The sequence below is a fragment of the Rhinatrema bivittatum genome, chromosome 13 (assembly GCF_901001135.1).
Source record: "Rhinatrema bivittatum chromosome 13, aRhiBiv1.1, whole genome shotgun sequence".
Taxonomy (NCBI): Eukaryota; Metazoa; Chordata; class Amphibia; order Gymnophiona; family Rhinatrematidae; genus Rhinatrema; species Rhinatrema bivittatum.
In genome coordinates, this window is record NC_042627.1 from 124,395 (window position 1) to 150,533 (window position 26,139).

Sequence of the window (26,139 nt, forward strand, 5' to 3'; positions counted from 1 at the left end):
TCTGAGACGCACATTTATCTTTTTGCATTCGGAGTGAATGAGTAATAGGCTCATTCACATGAATTTGCATGTGATGAGCGCTATCTCATTCACTCCGCATGCAGAAAGATAAATGTGCGTCTGAGACGCACATTTATCTTTCTGCATGCGGAGTGAATGAGCAATAGGCCCATTCACCAGGAGTTTGCATGTGATGAGCGCTATCTCATTCACTCTGCTTCGGACGCACATTAAATAGGCGCTAATCCCCCTATTGCATTAGGGGGTGGATTAGTGCCTATTTATTTCGCATCCGACTGCGGGTTATACAGTGCGTTTGGCTGAGCGCACTGTACTGCATCTGCCCCGATGTGCTTTATTTCCACACACCCAGGCTTTTTAGGTTCAAAAGAAACAAAACACCAAGAAAACTTCCTAAAGGCTTCAGTCCACTCTTGGCAGAAGGTGGCAGCTCTTTTTCAATTCATGGAATGGAGGACATTTTCACCTTAACGAAGATGTGACCTAGGAAAAAATGCTGGAAAGATACTGCTTTAGGCAGAAACTTAAAACTTGAAAGTAAATATCCTTTTTTTCTCCCCCGAGTCTTAAGAAATGGCTTTAGTTTATTTCTTTTAGGAAAGGGTGACTGGACTGTAGGATACCATTACTGCTATAATGATGTCAGCAAATCCTATCAAAATTGGGTATTTTATATCAGAAGAGATATCTCCCATTTTTTCCCGTGGATTATATTGCTTTACTTTATTTTATTGTGTTTGGATAAGTATGTTTGCATCGTATTAGGCTTATTTTATTTATGTATTTTGTGAGATATTCTTCTGGGGTTTTTTCTTTTATTTCATTGATGATATAATTTGTTTTTTTTCTGTTGTAATCTGCCTTGAACTTGAATATTCTGGGTTAAAGCAGAATATATGGATTAGGAACAATAATAGATGATAAAAACAACCATAAATGAATAAATACAAAAATCCCCATACAGATATCAATAAAATAACCATCCACAAAATACATGTAGAAAAATTACATTTTAATAAAATTGTATAAAATACATATTTTATTAATATATATAACAGTCAACATTAAAAATAGAAAATCCCAACATAACATATTCATCCTTATTACTGATACTCTTGAACAGACTTTGAAATTAATCAACATTTACCTGGCTGCAATAAAGCAACTCCTTTGCCATATGAAACTAGCCATTAACATGAAAAAAACGAGTTTATACTTCTAGACAGAAAAAAAGCTCCCAATAGTCAAAATACAATATCACTGTCCAACAATATTAAGATAGATCTGGCCGATTCAGTGAAAGACTTAGGAATCATTGATTTCGAATTAAACTTTAAGAAACATATTTCCATAAAATTATGAGAAGGGTACTACAAACTGTTAGTCCTCAGACGGCTGAAACCTCTTTTAGATTTCAATGATTTCCGCTCAGTGTTACAAGCGCTCATTTTCTTCACTTGACTATTGTAATTCTTTATTATTAGGCCTGCCCCAATCATCATTACGTCCTCTCCAAGAACTGCAGAACTCTGTGGCGAGAGTCTTAACCCATTGCAATAAACATGAACACATCACTCTAATTTTGATAAATCTTCATTGGCTCCCAATAACCCAGAGAATAGCATATAAAATATGTTGTATTCTGCATAAAGCCATTTACGGACAAAAAAAATGATTGGTTACATTTTTCAATTCGCCTGCACACTCCTCACCGATCTTTGAGATCAGCTAACAAAGGGCTTCTTCATGTTCCTCCAATAAGCACAGCTCACTTAGCCTTAGTTAGAGACAAAGTTATTTCAATCGCAGGCCCAAGTTTGTGAAACACCATGCCGGCACTTCTAAGATTGGAGACAGAGTCTAAAAAATTTAAGAAAGGCTTAAAGACCTGGCTCTTTGAGCAAGCCTATTCAGATAACCTCCGAACAGGTCACTAACTTCTTAATCCCTCTACGTTTTTTACTTTTATTATGGATCTTTTTTAAAGTCTCCTTTAATATTTGTTTTTTGTATGTATTTTAAAGTCTCCTTGACTTTGTTACCGCAATGTATTTCTTTGAATTTGTTTTATCCTTTTGTAAACCGTTGTGATGTAATTGCAAATGACTGTATATAAAATCTTTTAAATAAATATATAAAGAGTCAGCCTTTGATCTTTGTATTAATATGTGCACTGATGCTCCGTAAATTTCACATTTTTAAAGAGGACCCCAAAATTCCCTGCAATTCTCTTGGCAGAGGCAAATAGCTCACTAGCTCTCAATGTACCGAAAAATGATATAGAAATTGCCAGTTGAAACAAGCTGGTTTCAAATTCAGATTCACATATGGCAGATAATAAATGCTATAGGTCTACAAGTCAATCATGAGTTATGGGACACTGAGTCCCATAACTCATGCTTTCCTGGCCCAACCCACTGCCATCCTTTTTTTTTTTAAATCAGGAATGTCTTCGTGGGATTGCCCTAACATTATACCTTTGTAAAGAACTCAAGCCCGGCTAACTGCTCGTCAACCGTGCCCCTGGATATGCTCAAGTCTTTGGCCAGTGCAATATACTTGACGATTATGTGACTCGCTATCCATCCATTCTGAGTTAAGAAGCTGCAGAGTTGCTCATAGCCCCTGCAATATATAACAGTTTTACAATCCCTCATTTTCTCAAATCTCGACTACTGTAATTCATTACTTCTAGGTCTTCCAACTAGCCACCCCTGCAACTTCTGCAATATGCCGCAGCCAGACTATTATCTGGAGCAAGAAAATTTGACATCACCCTAATTCTAATGGCTCTACATTGGCTTCTTGTTCCGTCAAGAATATATTAAAAAGTTCTAACTATAATAAACAACATTAACCTGAATAATAAAGATCTACTAGGAACAACATTTAAACCTCACATCCCCCGACATACTCTCAGATCACAGAACAAAGGTCTCCTAGAAATTCTAAATTTAAGAAGCTCTCATTTAACACTAGAGGATAGAGTGATCTCAATCGCCAGCCTAAAACTATGGAATTCCACGCAGGAAGAACTTCGAACTCTAACTGATAGAAAGGAATTCAAAAGCGACTTAAAAATTTGGCTTTTCAATAATGCCTTCTACTTGACTGATACACCCAGTTCTCCAGGACTCAGATAACATTTATAATTCTTTAACAATCTCCAAATGCTAATCCTTTAATTCCAGCTCTTATTCTTCGTTAGAAGTCTACCTTTGTATTACTTCTGTGTCTATGAATGTCTTCCTTCCTTGTAACACTCATTTTATTTATGAACGTTTTACCTGTAAACAGTTATGAACTAATGATTCTCACATGGAATGACGGGATATAAAACATTTAAATAAGTAAACACAGCCCATGTAGCAGGAGGAGGAGGTCTCTAGTTGTAGATGCCCAATGTTCCACAGGTGATCTGGGACTAGGGTTCCTGCTTTGTCTGCAGGAACCTGTTTGTGAAACAAATCCCACAGCACGTTAAGGAGTCTGCCACACAACTACGGATACCTGGGACATGATGCACTGTAACCGTTGTATTAATGTACAAGCTAGTGAAACCTACCTCCCTTAATTCAACCACCGAGGCATCTGGCAGAAGGGCTGTTGAAGATGTGACCAACGGCCAAGCTGTCACATCAGAAGACTTTGAAATCCTTGGCCCAGTGTATGGTGGCATTCAAAAAGCAAAAATGTTACAAATTATTAGGAAAGGAATGGAGAATAAAATGATGGATGTCATAATATCTCTGTATATCTCCATGGTGAGATTGCACCTGAGTGCTATTGGCTGACAGTGCCAAGGCATAGTACAGAATCGTGGTCAAGCAGACAAGGTCAAGGTTGGTGGAGTCCATTCAGAAGCAAGAGTCAAGCAAAGATCAGGGCAGGCAGCAGATGGAAGCACTGTCAGTAACCAAGCCGGGTTTCAAATGGTTGAATCAGAAATGGCCATACACTGAGGAACTAAGAAACAGAACCTACTGCTCAGGTACTTTCCCCAGAGGACTGAGCTTCCTTTCATGTTAGAGCATACCAAAAGAAATCCTGGGTGCTGCCCCTATAAAGCTGGCAAGTTGTTACAGGCCCTAAGTGGAAGCAGCAGGATGCAGCAAAGGAGCAGGCTGCCAGGACCCAACAGATTGTAGGACACAGTGCTGGGCCTGGGACTGTAAGAAACAGGATGTCTACTGTGGTACAGCACCCTGTGGTTGCAAATATGTTACACAGGACAAAACATCTAAAATAATGTAAATGATGGCAGATAAAAGACCAAAACAGTACATTCAGTCTGTCTAGCAAGTTGTTTGAGGTAGTAACTATTGCTACATGCAGGTTACCCCATGCAGCAATTTTACACCTTAAGTTAACACAGGTTACCCTGTTTCTTCAAGTCCATCCTCTAGCTAATGGGGGTCCTGTTTGTTCCATACCTTTTTGAATTCCAATACTGTTGCCTTCATCACCTTTTCTCAGAGGAATTCCATGAAAAAAATGTTGTGTGACATTGTTCCCTAATCAACCTCCTTAGAGTTTCAAACTATGACCCCTAAAGTCTACAACTCTCCTTCCAATGAAAAAGGTTTGATTCTTGTGCATCATTAATTCCTTTTAGGTATGTATTATATCATATTTCCCTTGAATCTCCTCTCATACATTTGTTGATGCTGACACCAATTTGGTTGCATCTCTCTGAACTGCTTCCATCCAACCCGGTCTGCATCACTTTTCTACAGCAAGGGCAAGTCCTCAGAGTTCTTAATTTTAGTAGCACAATCGGCTCACATTTTAAGGATATATTGCTTTAAGTTTTCTTTAGGCATCTGTTAGAGGTCAATATTCAGCAAATGTTGGCAAAGAAAGAATTATCAGGGAAAAAACACACTCCTTCCTCTACAGATCACATCACTTCCCCCTTCAATTTTTTTGTTTTTAATGTATTATAATTGCTATTGTAACCTACTTTAGCATCGGATATTACTTGGGCATCTTGGAACACCGTATTTTTCCCAAATAAAATTGTTACACCCGCCTTTTTATTCTGGGCTGGGGAGTAGTACTCACTGCCCACTTGCAATATTGTTTTATGGCAAAAATTCAAAAACCTCACTATCACCATTCTGGGTTTTGTAGCATCCAATTCTTTTACCCCCAATCTGTGTACCCTTTCAGCAGGCATATTGCCAGCAAGGTCTAAGCCCAGCTCCTGCCCAAGCCATTTTTCTAATGTTAGAACTAGGTCTTTCTCTGGGACTGACTCTGGTATCCTCACAAACCTCAAGTTGTTCCTCCTTGATCTATTTTCAAGGTCCTCCACCTTTGTTTCACCATCTTGTCCTGCTTTTGCAACAGATTTTGAGTTTCATTTTCAACATCAGCGATTGTCTGCTGTGTGTCTGCAACTTGATTTTTTATTTCCTACAGCGGTTCGTTGCCTGTACTGATCTTCTGAGCAAGATCTGAGAAATGGGGCTCTAACGGTTGCACCACGACTCGTGTGACCTCCCCCACAAGATCTGGTCGGTCCGCCGACGCGTTGGGGCTCGGAGGTCCGGCGGCCATCTTGCCCTCGGCTTGCCGGCTCACAACTTTTTCTCTTCTTTGTGGCTTGGCCACCATCCCTGAGTCGCAGCTAGTGAAAAATGCGTCGAGTGTGGTCTGGAGTGGGTCAGTTTCAGTCGGGGACGCTGCAATTTCGATGGTAATGCCGGAATTGATAGGTTTTCGGCGGGGGAGACAGGAGCACGGTCTGGCTGCAGCCTACCCGCTCATCAGGTCACGTCCCCTCTATACTTTTAATCCTATTATCTTGACCTTTCATCTTAGCTCTCATTTCTGTTGAAAAAATATTAATCTGGGACATTGAACTAGATAAATTATTTACCTTAGCAACCAATCTCCACAGATCTAAAAGGGTAACATTTTCTGATTCTTCAATTCCTTCACTTAATCCACTCATAAAAGGAATTATTGAAGGAAAAGGTACAAGTGAGTAGGACTAAATTGATCTTTTATTTCAGTGGAGAAAGATAAACACTGGAGTGCCTCAGGAATTAGTACCAGGACAGGTGCTTTTTAACATTTATAAATGATCTGGAAAAGGAAACAGCGAGTGAGGTGATCAAATTTGCAGATGACTCAAAATTATTTTGAATTTTTAAATCACAAGCACATTGTGAAAAATTGCAGGAGGAGCTTGCAAAACTGGAAGACTGGGTATTCAAATACAGATGAAATTTAATGTGGACAAGTTCAAAGTGATACACATGGAGAAAAATAACCCACACTAATCACACCATGTTAGGTTCCATATTAGAAGTTACCACTCAGGAAAAGGACCTGGGTGTAATTGTGGGACACCCAGGTCTCTCTGTTTCAGGTCCATGCATCGAAATAGGCATCATCCTTCAAAATCTTTCCTTGGTATTTGGTGTCGTGGCTCCTTTGAAATCTTGAGGTCCATATTCAGACACAGTCCGGCTAGCAAATTTAGCCAAATAAACTTATCCGGCTAATTTTGGAGGTATATTCAATAGTGAAACTGCACTATTGAATATAGCTGGCTATTTTAAAGTTAGCTGGCTAACTAGAGCCATCCAACTTTAGGCAGATGGGCAGGAAGTCACACAATCTAGGAAAGCCTTGTATGTTTTTCCAAAGGTTTTGAGAAAATGCTCATCAGCACTGTCAGATGACATCAGCCGATACATTTTGTGTATAGAAATGGTGATTTTGATACTGTTTCTTGCGCAGAATGATGGATTGAATTTTAATTATTTATGTATTTAATTATGTATTTATTTTATTTTTATTAATGTATATTCTGTCCTACACTGCATAGTTCTAAAGTGGATTACAAAATAGAATTAAAAATAACATGTAAAAACAAATACATACAATAGATAAATAATAAAATGCAATAAACAATTAAAAGATAAAATTAAAATAATGTAGTCATATCAAAGAGGGAAAAACCTTTTACAAATACATGCACAAAGCAAGTTACAATTCAGTTACTATAGTTATTGGTGAACAGATAGAGCCCAATACAATTCCTACAAGCCAAATTTCTCATCTTCCTGAGTAAGTGGCATGGTCTTTTATTGCTCTCTCATGCATGTTTTTTCTGGTCCACTTTCTACTACTCACCTGATCTATCCACAGCTTGCCCACAATGATGTTATGCACTGTGGTGGTAACCTTTTTCCAAGTATAGTGATTCCCAGTTTCATGGAATATACAGTGAATGGTACCTACGGAAGGAGGAGAGAGAGAATATTCAAAAAAGATAAGGATAAAGTGAAACTGCTTACCTGTAACAGGTGTTCTCGGTAGACAGCAGAACAAAATCAGCCTCACAAGTGGGTAATGTCATCTAATGGCACTGGGACGAAGTGGTTTCTCACAACTCAGAAAAACAGTCTGAGCATGCATGGATGTTCCCAAGCAGTCGCTCTACGTGTGAGGAAAGCCTGAACTCTAAAGTGAGGAGGATGGGACTGTATGGCTGATTTGTCCTGTTGTCTATGGAGAATACCTATTACAGTTAAGCAACTTTGCTTTCTCTGTGGACAAGCATGAATAAAAACAGCCAAATCATCTATTTTCAGAAACAGCAATACCTGCAACCTGGTTGAAAAGAGGATACTGGGAAAATTGATGCTTTTAATTAAATAAATTCTTGAGAACCGTTTGGCTGAAGTTACAGTCCCTATAGGATTTACATCCAGACAACATCTAACAAGGCATTGATCTGAGCAGTATGAGTTTACAAATATCGGGGTAACTTGCTCGATACGATGGTTACTACCCTCAAACATTAAGCCTTCACTTTGATTCAGCTTCAACACTGCTCTCTGCATCAATGGCAGGGGTGGAAGGAAATTAGAATTAAAAAGTTACCAATAAGGGCCCTGAACTCAGCGGTCAGAGTAACAGATAAGTATGAGAAAATAAGTGTGAAAGCTTGCTGGGCAGACTGGATGGGCCTATTGGTCGTCTTCTGCTGTCATTTCTCTGTTTATGTAAGAATCTTCTTCTAGACAATAGTGCTTGATGAAGGTGTGCATAACATGGTCAAGCAGTTGCTTTGCAGATTTCCTGAACTGAGGCAAAGCAAAGATGTGCTACAGATGTTGAGGATATTCTTATTCTTATTATTTATTTGTATTATGTTTTTCAGGCACTTCAAACTGGATTGCATTCTGGTATTTCCCCATCCTTAGTGCTCTCACAATCTAAAATTTGTACTCGATGAGCTTTTACTTTATTGGTAAGGTGGATTCCTGCACTAGTATAACGGTAAGCAATACAGTCTGAAAGCCATGTAGATAATATGTTTGTTTCTTAACAGGTAATCCTTGTTTATATGGGCCATAAGAAATAAATTGGGAAGATTTTCGGTAAGATTTTGACCTTTTCATGTAAAAAAGCAGGGCTCTTCTACAATCTAAGATAAGAAGTGTTTGTTCAGCTTTGCTGGAATAAGGTATTTAAAAAAAAAAAAAAAAAGTTTATACAACAATGCTTTGACTTAAATGAAACTGAGAAACTACTTTTAATAAAAACTTAGGACAGGTTCTCAATACTGTTCTGTTTTTTAAAATTTGAGTATAGGGTGCAATGTACCACCAAAGTTTGGAATTAGTTTACACTGCGAGTTGAGGTTACTGCTATCAAGACTACTTTCCAAGTGAAAAATGTTATATCATTTGATGCCATAGGCTCAAAAATATGCATCAATTTAGAGAGTACCAGACTAAGGTCCCATTAGGTGGGAATAATCTTAATGGTGGGATAAAGATGAAAGAGGCCTTTAATAAACCTTGATACCACCTGTTATGACACACTGAAAGACCTACAGAAAAATTGTGATATTCTATGATATAATTATAACCCTGAGCATTTTGCTGGGCAGATTGGATGAACCATTTAGGCCTTTATCTCCGTTATTTACTATGTTACTTCCTGATTTGGAGAGATTAAAAAGATAATGAAGTATTGTAAGATAATTGAAGTATTCTGATCTGCAAAATGGTTACATTTCGTCTCTGCTATAAAATCTAGCTTTTAACCTACCCCCTTGTTTCCTATTCTCTCATCAGTCTTACCAAGAGGCATGATGGAAAGGTATTTGCCACGAAACTTGCTGGTGATTTTGATTTCCTGGCGAAGGGTCCAACCATGCTTGGAATCTGTGTGGTGGGCAGCTGCAGGTGGGTGATGGCTCACCTGGAAGGCAACAAGAGGCATTTAGGTACAACAGCATAAAAGATCTGCATCTAGTCTTCTGCAGGATATTACCTATAAATCTAAGCAGAGATGATAGGCTCTCTCAGTGGTTCAATGGCAAGTGCTGTGCACTGCCATGCAGAAAACCTGGCTTCAGTTCTGGAGCTAAGCTTCTATGCCTCAGGCTGGCTGTGGTTCTGGTATGCTATAAAATGTTTACAATCTTCAGGAGAAGGAAGTGTTTTAATCATTCAAAAGCAACACCTAGGCACCGATATCCAAAAAAGCTGAGCTGTTCAAGTTATGCTCCTAAATTAGATTCCTAGGTTTTCAGCTAAAAATTCACACAAATTTAGGGGCATAAAAATTAGGACATATTCAATTGCCTATACTTAGGATAAGCTAGGTGCCTAATTATTTGCAGGTCTTCCTGTGAGAGGCAGCTAACAAGCTATCTGAAATTATTTGCTTATTTATTATATCTTCAATAAAGATTGAAAGGGCAAAAAGTGCCCTTTCAAAATTCTGCCAGCCCCCAACTCACCCTGCCTCCCACCAGTGCCACCCTCCCGACGGCCCCCCTGGTGGTCCAGCGGAGGGCTTGGGAGCGATCTGCCGCTCCCGGGGCCTTGGCTGCCACTAAGCAAAATGGCACCGGTGACATTTAGCCCCACCATGTGACAGGGGCCAGCTAATGGCACCGGTAGCCCCTGTCACATGGTGGGGGCTGAAGGCCACCGGCGCCATTTTGGTTAGTGGCAGCCGAGGCCCCGGGAGCGGCAGATCACTCCCGGGCCCTCCACTGGACCACCAGGGGGGCGTCGGGAGGGTGGCATTGGGGGGGGGGGGGGGGAGGCAGGGCGAGTCGAGGGCTGGCTGCCTGCTGCGGCGCCCCCTAAGTCTCGGTGCCTGGGCTCCAGCTGTGCCGATCTTCCTTTCTTCGGCCACGTGATCAGCTAGACTGGCTGTGATGATCTTTCTGTGTGTGTGTGTATGTGATGTGTACGTGAGAAAGGACTGGTGCTTCTGTGTGTGTGTATGTGATATGTGAGAAAGGAATCTGCCAGTTTAAAAAAATGAAATGTGATAATACATACACCTCAACTTTTGTACTGGTAGCGCAACTTTTGAAAAGTTGGATGAAAGATGAAATTACTGAATTTTAAGCATTCCTCTTCTGGAAAATAAAATTTAACAAAGTGGGTAGAGACAAATACTAAAGCAAAAAAAAAAATGTTTAAAGTATTTAAAATGTTCATCTCAGCAAAATCACAAATTTAAGATATTGATGCCAGGTGGGGTTTTTTTTTTTTTTTTTTAAGCATAATTTAAGCATGAAGACTAGAATAGTTCCAATCAAACGGTTTTGCTTTTTTTTTTTTAAGCCTTTAGAAAATGTATATTTTTAAATGACAGACTGGAATCTTCCCATTTAAAAGGGAAGCTGACTAAGTATGTCTTTCTGTTCCATATCTCCCACATGAATAATCATACGACTGATAGTTTGAAGAAAGACACTTGCTTTATTGTCTGAAAGCATAAAACAAGAGAAGCTGTATGGTGTGAGTGGCTGTCCCTTGAGAGGACAGAACCTGAAGGAAGGGTGTCATTTCGCCTTCTGATAGCAATGTGGTTTTCTTATTTAACGGTTGGGAGCATCACTTTCACTTTTAGTAAAAGTGAAAAATGCTGCAAGTCTGAAAGCAAGGTGCTTCTGTGAGAGTGTAATGTGTATGTGAGACAGGGAGGGTGCTTCTGTATGTGTGTGGTGTATATGTGAGACAGGGAGGGTGCTTCTGTATGTGTGTGATGTATATGTGAGTCAGGAAGGGTGCTTGTGTGTGTGCGAGAGAGATGGAGCATGTTTTTGGCTGGCTTGTGCCGTTGAAGCATAGAGCAATGTTGGAGTCACATTCACCATGTGTATGTTTATTGAATAAGGTTATTAATCATCAGGTAGTAGCCGTCATTCCCGCAAGCCACCCCCATGCCTCTACAAAAACGCTTAGGCTTCTTGCTTACCGGTGCCATCACTACAATAAATGTGCATCGGTACGGCTCATGCTCAAAAATGAAATGCTCCCAAAAAATAAGCACCTAGAAGAAAGCATGGCAAGGTGCAAGTTAAGCAAGTAAAAAGGTTGGGTACATAAAAAACGTGCCCAAAAACTAAGCGCACAATGCGTGTGCAGAGCCGACACACTGCGCACACTGATGGACTACAGAGGGCAGCAGAACAGGAGCGCGCGAAAATGGCTGCCGCGGCCTACCATGCAGCATGCAAGAAAAAAGTCTAAATGCAGGGCCTAAGCCCATTGGGGGCCGCTCAGCCCGCCTGGCTGCCCAGGTCCCCAACCGGGAATGAATGTCGGCACAGCACACTGAGAACGGAGACCGGAGGAAGTCCTGAAATGCCTCTGTCTGTGATTCAGGTAAAACTTCCTCTTTTTTTTTTTTTTTTTTAAACCTTACCCGAGTTCAGCGCTTACTGGTTAAGTACAGAGACGATCTCTGGCTGCGGGGGGAGAGGGCATCTGCCATCACTGCCACACTCAGCCTCCTGCACGCACTGTCTTTCAGCTGAACTAGCAGCTAAGTCCATGCTGGGAAACCCAGCTACCAAGACTCACCTCTGAGGGACCACGGAAATCACCTCAGGAATTCTCAACTGGGGGAGAGTTCTTTAGGTATCACCGCAGGAGAGTTGGCCTTTCTTTTCTTGAATTCAGAATTTAAGTTTCTCCTTTCGAAAAGCTCAAAGCAATCCCCACAGGGAGATGCATGTCCACCATCTGCTGGAGACAGAGAATACTGGCAGGCTGGGGTCACTGCAGGGTATATAAATACTGTGATGTCAGCTTGCTCCATCTCCATCTGCTGGCAGGGGAGCATAAACCCACTGGTCCTGATTTCATCTGCCTACAAGCTAGGAGATGCCTGATTTGAAGACACTCACATAGGGCCACATAATTGTGACATTTTAGAGTCCACTTCTAATCCTGACATATCAATACTATTAGATATAAAACAGTGTCTCAGTTGCAATCAGTGAAACTCTGATAGGATTAAGAAGGAAAAGTCATTGAAGTTCTGGAAATGTTAACTTTCCATCCATCATCATGTGACCCACACATTCAGTCCCACATTTCTGCCACAATACCCAATTAGTCACAGACCTTCAATTTTAATAACAGGATTACAACATAAAGTGGAACTCTGAGACAAGTCAGTTGAAAACCCAGCAATTGACAAAGTGTATGAAAAGACACAACCGTAGCTTGCAAAACGGAACCACTAAACAAAGCTTTAAGGCAAGACCATTTCTACTAAGCACAAAAGAGAGAAAGGATCAGCAAAACCTGCCTAAAGTCAGGGCATCACCTATATTCCTATCATACAACCACAGAGTGCCTTGTCATATGAGAAAAGTAGTGTGATACATTTCCAAATCTGGAAAATGCATCCCTTTCATTTCTTTTGATAATTTGAGCATATCGAGTGCTATTCTAGGTGGCTTCCTTTTCTGTGGGAAATTCGCAAAGGTTTTCTCAAATCGCTGATATCGAATGATGAAGAGGCAAGGGAAGCATGCTAAGAATATAAATCAACTTGGGAAATATACCCATCTTTATTGCTTTTAGGCAACCCCACCATTGACAGCTCAGTTCTGATCAATGAATAATAGATAAAATATATTATGGTCCACCATACTATAAATACTGTGGTCCAGCCACTCCCCTAAATATTTAACTACGGAGTTCGGCCAATGAAAATGAAATCCACTAAGAGGAAAAAGTAACTTGCATTAATGGCAATCCTTCTGATTTAGACCAGTTGATTTTTTAACCTGAGAATAAAGAAAAGGTCTCAATAACATCTAACAGCCTAGGAATTGACTGCACTTCCAAAAATGCTAAAAGATCATCTGCATATATTGCCAACTTACATTCCATCTCACAATATCAAACCCCGACCAAAGCAAAGTCTTGTCTAATGGCACAAATATCCCTGGTGGGTGCATGTACTAAGAGAAAACAGATCAGAGCAGTTATTAATGTACAGTCTTGGCTTGTGCAGCACTATATAACAATCTGGTTACATGAAGAAAAGAAGCCCTAAAACCAAACCATTCCATAACAGAAAAAAAAAGATTGGGCCACTCAACTAGCAAATGCCTTTTCTGATTCCAATAAGGCCACCATAGGAGTAGGACCATAAAAATCACCATAAAAATCATCCATAAATCAACCATAAATCATCCATAAATCAACCCATAAAAATCACCATAAAAATCATCATATCACTTATGTAAATTATCAAACGCTAATTTTGCTCACAACTTATCATGAGGTTTGGCCTCTGCCTCCATCCCATACTCCATTGTATATAGTAATTTATTGTATATAATAATTTCTCTTTCGTTCTCCCCATCTTTTTTTCCTTCTCCCAGTTAAGGCAACCTTGTTATAATGTAACTTTTATGCTCCTTCTAAATGTCTCTTGTTGAATTGTTGGTTATAGTTCTGCTTAGTTCGATGTAAACAGAGTTGATTTGATCTGTATCAAGAAAGTCGGTATAAAAAAGCCTTAAATAAATAAATAGGACATTCAGATACTAAAGATAAAAATTACAAATTAGTTTAAAATTGTCAGACGTCATGTGTTCAGGTACAAACAATTTTGTTCTTTATGTATTACAAGCCGTTAAGCCCGTTAAAACGGGCTACATCCCTCTGTCTCTCACCTCCCCCTCATTCTCTCTCCCCTCCCTCTTCACCACCCCCTACCTCCCTCCCTCCCTCACCCACTCCTCCCCACCCTCCCTCTCCTCTCACTCAGTCCCTCCCTCCCACTCAGTCTCACTCACTCCCTCCCCCTCTCTCCCTCCCACTCACTCAGTCCCACTCACTCTCACTCAGTCCCACTCCCTCCGTCCTCTCCCTCAGTCCCACTCCCTCCGTCCTCTCCCTCAGTCCCATTCCCTCCCTCCCTCTCTCTCCCTCAGTCCCACTCACTCCCTCTCACTCAGTCCCTCCCCCTCACTCAATCCCTCCCTCCCCACTCAATCCCTCCCTCCCACTCAGTCCCTCCCTCCCACTCAGTCCCCTCCCTCCCAACTCAGTCCCTCCTCCCCCCTCTCTCCCCTCCACCCCCTCTCTCCCTCCCTCTCACTCACTCAGTCCCACTCACTCTCCCTCTCTCTCCCAGTCCCACTCCCTCCCTCAGTCCCACTCCCTCCCTCAGTCCCACTCCCCCTCTCACTCAGTCCCACTCCCTCCCACTCTCTCCGTCCCTCCCTCCCACTCTCTCCGTCCCTCCCTCTCTCTCTCTTCTCCCTCCCTCGCTACTGGCCACTACCGCCGCCCGCTGCCGCCCGCTACCGCCGCCCGCTACCGCCGCTGCTCGCTACCGGTACCACCGCCGCCCGCTGCCGGTACTGCCGCCGCCCGCTGCTGCCACTGGACGCCGCCATTTTTTTTCTGATGCTGGCTCAGACCGACGTGCTCGCCCGCACATGCGCGGTAGAGCTGGTCTCTACTGCGCATTTGTGGCACGTCGGTCAAGCTTCGTTTATCTAGTAAGATTGTGTCGCTAACAATCTAATCGAAAGAACTATAGTTTAGATCTTACAATCTACATTCATAAATGAGAAGGGTCGATAATTTTGTACCTAAAAAAGTCTCTGCCTGGTTTTTCAAGAACGATCGCTGTGGCTCCAGAAAAGATTTCCCAGCCTTACCATCTGCTAGAAACCTATCAAAAAGCTGTTGAATCTTAGGGGTAAATTTGAAAGCAAAGATGAGAAAAAAAATTCAACTACAGATCATCTGGGCTGGAGGCCTTCCTAGAGGGCAAAGACTTCTCGGCATGTTCAATCTCTTATAAGGAGAGGTTGAAGGATCTGAGAGAGGAGGAGCAGAACTTTTTATATTTAATCTTTATTAATTTTTAAGTAACATATCAAGATAATTTTTCTTGACAATAGATCATATGTTTACATCATAACATTCAATATTAAATTAAGAGAATACTTAAATTATATGTAAGCATTACAAGTCCACAATATAGATCCAAGAGGTCATCACATTCCAATCTTCATAAAATAACCTTAATCTTAATAACATCGGCAGGAGCTTAAATTCCATAATAAGGTAAGACTAACTCAAACATTATCAAGGCTAAGAAACTGAGTCACTGGTGCTCACATACACCGACTTCCAGAATTATCACACAAAAACTGTGTTAATTGAGATGGTAGAAAAAAAAGAAAAGACTTATCCTTAAACTTAATTAAACATTTACACGGAAATCTTAATGTAAAGGTTGCTCCCATCTGTAATACCTGAGGCCTCAGCAGTAAGAACTGCTTCCTCCTCTTCTGCGTTGATTTACATACATCAGGAAACATCCTTATATGTAAACCCATAAATTTTTCAAGACGATATTTAAAGTATAACTTTAAAATCCATACTTTGTCCATTTCCATTGCAAAATTAACTATCAATGTGGCTGGCTCAGCTAGGGTCTGATCTGATGTTTCCAAAAAGGCCGTTAAGTTTAAATCTACAGCTCCATTTTCTTTTCTTTCTGGTCCCTTCTCAGAGTCAAAAGTCTCACTGGAAACCTCTCTTATAGTCCCTCTCACAGGTATTTATTTATTTATTTATTTAACTTTATATACCGACTTTCAAAATAATATCAAGGCGGTTAACAATGATTAGAACTTGCAGTAGCAAAATTCATAAAAACCAAGAACTCGTAAAACAGGTAACTTACTAAAAACTCACTAAAAATTACATAGTTGATTCCAATATAGTAATAAGCTAAAAATAAATAAAATCCATTAGATTAGAAACATAAAACATAAAGACAAAGTAAAAGTCTTAAAACCTACATTTTCCCATTTAAGCCCTTCTAATTACCCCTCTATCATTAACCAGGCCTAAACCATGGCAGTTCTTGTCCTGTTTTATGGCTTATTATCCCAGTAAACCCTTATCTCCTATTGTCATCCATTAGCAAAGTAAGAGAAAGAAGGGATCAATTGACCTCATTAAAAGCTCGTTGAAAAAGCCAGGTCTTAATCTGCTTTTTAAAGCTATTGATATTCTCCTCCAATCGAATATCAACCGGAAGGGCGTTCCACAACCCAGGACCAGCCAGGGACAATGCTCTCTCTCTAACGGAGCCTAAGTGGGCTAGTTTGGGTGACGGGATTGAAAGTAGAGCTTTCCCAAGTGATCTCAAATTTCGTACTGGGACGTGAATACGCAGAGATGCATTAAGCCATTCAGAATTGTTTCCATATATAGCTTTGTGAATTAAAGTAAGGCACTTAAAGTGAATGCGAGACTGAACCGGCAGCCAATGCAGCTTCATCAACACTGGAGAAATATGATCATATTTCTTTATGTTGGATAGCAAACGAGCAGCCGCATTCTGGAGAAGTTGCAGAGGACGAATAGATGACAAGGATACTCCTAACAGGAGCGCATTGCAATAATCTACATAGAAAGCTCGTGTAATTGGTGGAATTTGGTCTGGAGAAACTTTTAAAATTTCTTGTATATATTTCTTAAACATATCTCTTGGTGTTATATGAGAAATTCTCGGGAAATTAATTATACGCAGATTTTTATTTTTTAACAAGTTTCCATATTCTCAATTTTATCTAACAAGACCAAATTATCTTTAATTATAAATTCTTGTTTGGTTTTCACAGAGTCCAATAACACTTTCTTCTCAGTTTCGGAACTATTAATAGATTTTATCGTGTTTTCTAAAGATTTTATTCGATTTTCATGATCTTCAATCTTAATTCTAAATGGCTCAGTCTGTTTTATCATCAGATTCCCCAACTCGACCATAGTTTCCCACAAAGATTCTAACGTTATCTGTCCCGGTTTTTGTGGGTTGTAAGGAAACATTTTTAAACTTAACTGCTGCGGCGTAGATGTGCTCCCAGGTTGATTCAGCTCTAATCCGCCTCTGTCTGGGCTGCCAAGGTCAGCTTCAAGCCCTCCGGGCTGTTCTAGCCCTCCAAGCTGTTCTTCCCCGCTGTTTTCTCCCGTTGGTGAACTCCCTGACCGGTATTCGCCGCTGGCACTTTCGGCTTGCAGCGCTTCCGGGTTCCCATCCGAGTCTCTCAGCGTCGCTGGATTCCTTGGCACTTGCCTTTGCATCGGGGACAGTTGTTTCAGAGTCTGGTAGGGAACTTAACTCCTTTCTTTCAGTTCCCTGCCCTTGCGACTCAACTCCCGACGTTGCGGCTCCTCTAAGAACATGGGCATCCATCGGACCAGTTCTGGGGGTCCCGAGAGCAACTTCAGGGATAGTTTTTTCCCGGGCTCGCCTTTTCCTAGTCGAATGGGGCATTTCAAACAGCGTTTTCCAAGAAATAAAGCAGAGGTAAGAACTCCATGCTCACGATGTTAGTGCTCCAGCGCCATCTTCGGAGGAGCAGAACTTTAGATACCTAAAAGGTTTTCATGATGCACAAACTTCAAACCTTTTCTGTTGAAAAGGAAATAGTACACTTAGGAGTCACAAAATCAAACTCTAGGGGGATGACTCAGATCCAATGTCCAAATCCACAGCTCTCATGCTAAACTTTCAAAATGGAAACTTTGATAAAATGAGAAAAATTGTTAGAAAAAAACGGAAAGGAGCAGCTACAAAAGTAAAAAGTGTGCAAGAGGCGTGGTCATTCTTAAAAAAGTACCATCCTAGAAGCACAGTCCAGATGTATTCCACACATGTAGGTAGTCCCATGCTGTGGGGTGAAGCTCGCTCAACAGGGTTCGCAACTGGGTCATCAATTTCGATCTCCTTGTCGGTGTCAGGATGACCTTGCCTTGTTTGGTGTCGAACCAGACTCCCAAGTATTCTAGAGATTGGGAGGGCTGCAGACAGCTCTTGTTTGTGTTGACCACCCACCTGAGGCTCTCCAGTAGAGTTTTGACTCTGTTGGTTGTCTGGTGACTTTCCTCTGGGGATTTCGCCCTGATCAGCCAATCATCTAGATAGGGGTGAATGAGGATTCCTTCCTTCCTCGGTGTTGCTGCCACTACCACCATGAAACATCCGGGGTGCTGTGGCTAACCCGAATGGTAGTGCCCGGAACTGGTAGTGACGGTGCAGGATTGTGAAGTATAGAAAACACTGATGCTCTTGATGGATCGGAATGTGTAGGTAGGCTTCCGACAGGTCCAGGGATGTAAGGAACTCTCTCGGTTGTATCTCCCTTATTACTGAGCGTAGGGTTTCCATGCAGAAGCAAGGAATCTTCAGGTGGCGGTTGACCAACTTGAGGTCCAGGGTGGGCCTGAACGTTCCTTCTTTCTTGGTAACGATAAAATAGATGGAATAAAGCCCAGTATTTATTTGTTGTGCGGGCACTGGTGTTATAGCCTCTAAGACTAGCAATCTGGTCAGTGTAGCTTCCACTGCCATCCTCTTGGCAGGGTCATTCCACAAACATGTCCGGAGGGGGGGTGGTGGAAATCCAGGTAATATCCCTCTTGAATGATGGCTAGGCCCCACTTGTCCGAAGTTATCTCGACCCATCTTTGGTAGAATAGGGCAAGCCTGCCTCCTATGGCTTCTTCCTTTGGATGGGTCGGCTGAATTTCATTGTGGGGTTTGGCTGGGACCTGGGCCCGAGCTGGCTCCCCTTTTATTGGACTGGTTCCAGTCTGTGGGGCGGGTCGCTTGATATGTGCTTCTGTATGGGATGAAGCGCTGGTGATCCTCTGCCCCTGGAAGTTTGGGGGAAGGGTTGCTGATTTCTCTTATTTCTGTCCTCCGGTAGCCGCGACAGTGGGGATTCGCCCCATTTGTTTGCTAGTTTCTCTAGTTCGCTTCTGAACAGGAGGGTTCCCTTGAAGGGCATCTTTGTGAGTCTCGTTTTGGAAGATGCATCGGCCGACCAGCTTCGGAGCCAGAGTTGTCTTCTGAAGCAGGCCCTGTCCAGCAGAAGCACTTCCTGGCAGACTCCGAGACTCTGCACAAAAGCAGAAGTGCAATGCTGTAAAAAGCACGGGATCATCAGTATGCATGCTGCTGAAGGAGAGAGAAGCCTGGAGCTACCATCAGTAAGGATAAATGCTGTTGCAGAGTGGGGAAGAGAGATTCTTGACTGGGGTGGGGGAGAGAGAAAGCAAGAGACATGCTAGGCCAGGGATGGGAGTAGAGATGAGGATGATTTATTGTCCTGCCTTCTATCCATGAAAATAAACTCAGATATTTATCTGGAAAAATAAAGTCAAATTTTCAACTGATTTTCTCTTGTTTTTGTTCTTGTCATAATAATGCTTGATAAATTGCTGAAAATGAAGGTCCCTACATATCCCTTAAACTTAAATGTCGGCAATGCCTCTAATTCTGACCTATGTGACAATTATAGGATCTCGTCTTTTTTGGGTTTAATGAAAGGCAATTATAACAGCCATTTCAGAATGGCATCTAAGTAGATACATAGTTCCTTCATAGCTGCAGATACTGACTGGTGAATAGGGAAAAAGAGCTGGGTGTCATCCATGTATATTCTAAAGTTAAAGCCTATGCCCTCTAATATTTTTTTTTTATTTAGATTTATATTCCACTTTTCACACTTTTTTTTCAGCACTTCAAAGTGGATTACATTCAGGCACTGGAGGTATTTCCCTATCCCCAGAGGGCTTACAATCTAAGTTTGTACCTGAGGCAATGGAGGGTAAAGTGACTTGCCCAAGGTCACAAGGAGGGACAGCAGGACTCGAACCCTGGTCTCCTGGTTCGTAGCCCACTGCTCTAACCACTAGGCTATTCCTCCAAAGTGGCATATCAATCCACTTTGAATTATGATTATTTAATGTCACTAAATTTCCTGTTTTTCAGGAATGATCGAAACCAATAATGGCTGACAAGTGACACCCAGTTCAATTAAACAGGTTGCAAGAATCTCATGATCTGCTGCAGCCAGATTTAATATTAACAAATAACTCTCATCAAGGCTTAGGTCTTTAATAGCACCCCCTTTGTCAGTTTGTGTACCAGCTGCTCTATGAAGAAACTTTACTTCCTAAGATGTCCTGATCTGACATTTATCCAGACAATATTGGGGTAACTGATATCACCCATTATTAATCTGTTACTAATTAGCTTCCCTAATTTCTGTTAGCATTTCATCGTCTGCTTTCTCTTCCCCTTATCACATGGAATTTCTATCCATAAAGATTCTATATTGCATTTTGTTTCCTGCAGCATTTTTATTCTGTTTGACTCTAGGCTCTCCTCCACCAATTTGATCTATCTTATCATTGCAATATAATTTGGGCTGTGGTATCACAGTGTCTTATTCTTATTGTATGATAGTTTTGTGAATGCTGCACAGAAATGTGTTTACTACTCCTGCCGCCCTCCCCCCAATATCCTTTCCATCTCAAGTCCACCTCTGAATTTTCTATTTCATTAACATGCCTAAATAAGGTTTTGCCCTAATTAATTATCTTCTCATCTGCTCCTTCTTTTGCCCTTTTCTATCCTGCAATCTCACCTGCTCACACAAGGAACGATATCCATTGTCCTCCAACCGGTCTAGTTCAAAAGTCTCTCCAAGTAGCGGGTTGAAAGGCTTGCTGGTGCGGAAGATGGTGGTGGAGTAGGATGAGACTGTGAAAGCTGCCACATAGCACAGTTGCTCCAGTGAGCTCTCGCATGTTGCTGCATGATCTAGCAATTGATAGTACTCCAGATCCTCTGTTAACCGCTGAAGCATAGACAAAGGCTCATTAAAGTTCACCTGAAAGGAGGAAGAAATGGATAGGAGAAAGGGTAAGATGCAGAACTAGCAATCAATAAGTAGTTAGTTCTCCTTTTCACTATCATTTTGCTGTACTTTTTAGCATAGATTTTAGTATGTTGATTTAATTTTATATTATATAATTTTAGGTTGTATGCTGTATTGAATTATTTGTTTGTTTTTTTATGTTGATTTTACCCTGTTTTAAAGTTGTAAACCGGTATGATTACACTGGAAAACCTGTACATAAATTGAAATAAATAAATAAAAATAAAATTCTGTGAACTAGGCAATCAACTAAGTGACACGATTTTGAGATCTTTGCTAGGCATGAGTGCACCAAACTCTGGCCTGATGATTTTATTGACCAGAGCCCCAAACAGCCCTCTGCTTCCTGCTCCAGTCCTCCCCCTTCACTACCAGGCAGTGTTAAGAGAACAGAGCATTGGAGCCACCACACTACTCCCTAACTGAATGCTTCCTCTCCTCCCCCAACCTCTGTATAGATAATAGGAGGCAAGTTAGTGAGGCTGAAATGGACAGCAGGGCAAAGATTTCAGGAACACAGTGACATGATTTCTGAAACAAAGTTTAATATTTAAAAAGGTATGACTAATCCTACGTTTTTATAGGATTATTCTGGGATAGTTGGTGGTGGGGTCATCATGATTGTTGACTTTAAATTAATAGTCTTGGGAGGAGAGGAGACGCCTATACTTGGTAACATAATAATGACTGCAGATAAAGACCAAATGGTTCATCAGTCTGACCAACAATTTGCTTATGGTAGTAACGCCGATACTGATGACACTACACTGGTTACCAAAAAATATCGTACTCAATTTAAAGTACTCTGCAATCTACATAAACTTATCTATGGAGATCAAACGAATTGGCCGAATGCAGCAATTTGTTTACATAAGCCACAGAGAAATTTGAGATCCACTAACAAAGGCCTTTGGTAATTCCGTCGGTAAAATCGGCCCACCTGAGTCAGGTCAGAGACAGAAGTATTTCTTTGGTTGGCCCTAAACTATGGAACGAGCTTCCTACAGAGTTGGGACTGCAGACTGATATTAAAACTTTTAAAAAGAACTTGAAAGCTTGGCTATTAGGAATTGCGTTTAAAGAGAATGATTGAAAATGTCTTAATTATATTTTATATATTTACTGAGCAGCTATCGTTTGCAACCAAGAGTACTAGACTCAAAACTTCATTTAAGTACTATGAATATCAGGATATTTCTTTCACTGATTTTATATCATGAACGCATTTTATTGTGATTTACATTTTATTTATTTATTTTATTTATTTATTTATTTATTATTTTTGTTATACCGAGTTTCATGACAGATATCACATCAACCCGGTTTACAATTAACAATGTGTGTAAAGCATAGCGTAACGTATATTCCCAATAAACTGTGAAACTTTAAATACAGTGTATCAATACCGTGTGTGAGAAAGTTACAATAAAACAGGGAAAATTAACTTGGAGCTGGAATAGGGGGAAAAATTGAACAATGCAATATATACATTTCTTCCAATTAATGAAATAGTATAGTAGAGTAAATAAATAAGCCTATGTGGATACATGTGATGGTACATAAATAAGAGACGGTAAAATAAGTGATCAAGGGAATAAATAAGACACAGTAGTGCATGGAAAGATATGATAATAAAATGAAACGGTAGTGAGTAACCAAGAGAATAAATAATAAGACACAGTAGTGCAAGGTAATGATATGATAATACTCAGCAGGTAAAGACGATAGTCCTCAGCAGGTAAAGATGAGTATAAGTTTATGGTAGGTGGATTCTTGATTAGATCCAGTTATTGTAAACAAGTTTATGAAGATGAGTAAGGGTTTTATTCAAGGCTTGGAAATGCTTTTTTAAAAAGCCAAGTTTTAAGTCTTTTCTTAAATGTTAGAGCGCATGGCTCCTGTCTCAAATCAGGAGGGATGGAGTTCCACAACGCTGGACCAGCTGACGAGAAGGCTCTGAGACTCAAGGCTTTATGTTGGAAGGTTTTGGCTTTTGGAATTTGGAGTGACTCTTTGTAGTATTCCCTGATGGGTCTGGTGGAGGTGTATTTTTTGAATGGTATTTGTAGATCGAGATGCGTGTGTTGGTTAATGGTCTTGAATATGATGTTGATGGATTTGTACATGATTCTATAGTGGATTGGTAACCAATGGAGGTTTTTGAGGATAGGGGAGATATGGTCCATTTTCCTGGAATTTGTAAGGACTCTGGCTGCAGAGTTCTGAACCATTTGTAGGGGTTTGGTATAGGAAGCTGGGAGGCCTAGTAGCAATGAGTTGCAATAATCTAGTTTGGAAAAGATTATTGCTTGCAATATAGTTCTAAAGTCCTGAGCGTGAAAAAGTGGTTTAATTCTTTTCAGAATATGTAATTTGTAGAAGCAATCTTTGGTGGTTTGGTTAATGAATGTTTTAAGGTTGAGACGATTGTCTAAGATAGCTCCTAGATCTCTTACGTGGACTGTTTGCAGGAGTGCGGGTGGTTTTTGAAGTGTGTTGTTGTTTTCCGGTGATATGAGCAAGAATTCTGTTTTTGAAGCATTGAGTATGAGGTTTAGGTTAGTGAGAAGAGGTTTAATTTGTAGAAGGCAACTGTCCCAGAATTCCATTGTTTTTGAAATTGTTTCTTTTAAGGGAATCACGATCTGTACGTCGTCAGCGAAAAGGAAGTGTTTCAGGTTCAATTTTGTAAGGAGTTGACATAGTGGTAACAGGTATAGATTAAAGAGCGTGGGAGAGAGTGATGAACCTTGCGGCACCCCTCTGTTAGAATGGTGGTATTGGGATTCTTTGTTGTGAATTTTGACTCTGTATCCTCTGTTTTCTAGGAATGTTTTGAACCAGTTTAGTGTAGCACCTGTCAATCCAATGTTCGCCAGTTGTTTTAGAAGAAGGGTGTGATTGACGGTGTCGAAGGCCGCCAAGAAGTCCAAGAGGATTAATAAAAATGTTTGGCCTTTATCAATTCCAGAAATGAGGAAGTCGGTGAGAGAGATTAGTAATGTTTCTGTGCTTGCAGCTTTGCGAAAACCGTATTGGTTTGGTGAAAGAATGCTGTGGTCCTCTAAGTAGTTGGATAGTTGGGTGTTTACCAATTTTTCTATGATTTTTGCTATGAATGGGAGATTGGAAATAGGGCGGAAGTTGTTGGGATCACATGCATTTAGATTTGGTTTTTTCAGCAGTGGCTTGATTGAAGCTGTTTTTAGGTCATCTGGGTAGATACCATGAGATAGGGAGCAGTTTATGATGTCTGCCAGTGTTTTTGCTATAGTGTCAGGGATGAGAAGAAGCATTTTGGAGGGGATTTGATCAAATGGGTGTGATGATGGCTTCATTCTCTTTAGCACTGAATGTATCTCTGTGATTGTGATGGGTTCGAAAGCGTTAAGCTGGATGTCTTTGTTTTGGGGGAGATATGTGTTATCTGGATCAGTGTTATTTGTAGTCAGCTGGTTAAGGAGATCAGATATTTTTTTGTTGAAATGAAGAGCCAGTTCATCAGCCTTTGTCTGGGCTAGCTCGGGTGGGATATCTGGCACGATGGGTTTAGTGAGGCTGGAAACGAAGGCAAAAAGAGCTTTTGAGTCAAAGATTAGATGATGAACCTTCCGGGCGTAATAGTCTCTTTTGGTTTTCAGTGTGATACTTTTGTATAGATGGAGTGTGCGTTTGTAGTCCGAGAGTGAGGCCTGTGAGGGGGCTTTACGCCATTTTCTTTCTTTCTGCCGAAGAAGTTGTTTGAGCTTTCGCAGGTCGTCATTAAACCAGGGTTGTCTTTTGGATGCATTAGAAGACCTTATTTTGGTTGTCAATGGGCAGAGAGTGTTTGCTATAGATTTTGTTATTTTGGACCAGGATTGGATGGCAGAGTTGTTTAATTTAATTTAATTTGTTTAATTAAGTTTTGTTTAATTAAGTTTAATTTGTTTAATTAAGTTTAATTTAATTTGTTTTAGTGGGGTGAACATTTTATTTTATTATTTTAATTTGCTATTATTTTTTATAAGTTATTAGATTTGTTTTCTATTTAAACTAATTTTTATTGCATTTTATGCTTGGAAACCGTTGTGATGGCTTGTCTGAACGACGGTATATAAGAATTTAATAAATAAATAAATGTCACTCTGTGCAGGTTACCCTCATGCATTTCGTTAAGGGTAGTAACTGCTATTCCATGCAAGTTACATCCATGTGTTCCATTAAGTACAGTAAGTGTCATTCTGTGCAGGTAACCCCCATGCAGAAATGTTACACCATCTCTTTCTTCAGCATTTAGGGATCTGTAGTGTTTGTCCCTTTTGAATTCATTAACTGTTCTTGTCTTTACCACCCTGTCTGGGAGAGAATTCCAGGCATCCAGCACTCTCTCCGTGAAGAAACATTTCCTGACTTTGGTTCTGAGTCATCCCCCCTGGAGTTTCATTTCATGACTCTTAGTTCTCTTTTCTTTCCAACAGAAAATGTTCAAAGTTCATTCATCATTAAAAGCTTTCCGGCATCTGAAGGTCTGTATCATATCTCACCTGTACCTCCTCTATTCCAGGATATATATATATTCAAATTATTTTGCCTCTCCTCATAAGTCTTCCAAAGAAGACAAAACACCATTTTGGAAGCCCTTCTCTGGACCACCTCCATTTTGTGTCTATCCTTTCTGAGGTATGATCTCCAGAACTGAACACAATACTCCAGCTGAGGCCTCACCAAGGACCTCATTGCTTCAGCAATGAGTTGCTTGCATCCTAGCAGAGAGTTGCTGCTTCCTGTGTTCTGCCTTCTAGATCCTTCCCTACCTCATTCCACCAGCCCTCCTATTTTGGTCCCTCCCAGTATCTTCCTCGCCTACCCTCAGACCGACTACTGGACTCAACCTTAGCCTGAACTCGGACTATTCTTGCCAGCCACCTGCCTCTGACCACAGTCTGGACCTTGAACATCCTCGACTGCATCTGACTCTAGCCATCAGTCCCAACTCCCATGATACTCATGTTTAAGTCTTACTGGTCCCGGAACCCAAAGACTCTACCCCAAGGGGAAAGGGGTTAGTATAAGTG

At 40.8% G+C, this 26,139-nt stretch overlaps 1 protein-coding gene across 2 annotated transcripts in view; it reads right to left on the reverse strand.

Annotated features, from left to right (window-relative positions):
- The window catches only part of OSBP (oxysterol binding protein), a 201,378-nt gene that overhangs the window by 41,838 nt on the left and 133,401 nt on the right, over positions 1–26,139 (reverse strand). For both annotated transcript variants that reach the window (XM_029575088.1, XM_029575087.1), the window contains exons 8-10: positions 20,789–21,034; positions 9,132–9,252; positions 7,171–7,274 (exon numbers count right to left, since the gene is read on the reverse strand). In XM_029575088.1, the coding sequence (XP_029430948.1) occupies positions 7,171–7,274; positions 9,132–9,252; positions 20,789–21,034 (471 nt within the window). The remainder of the gene's footprint in view (positions 1–7,170; positions 7,275–9,131; positions 9,253–20,788; positions 21,035–26,139) is intronic.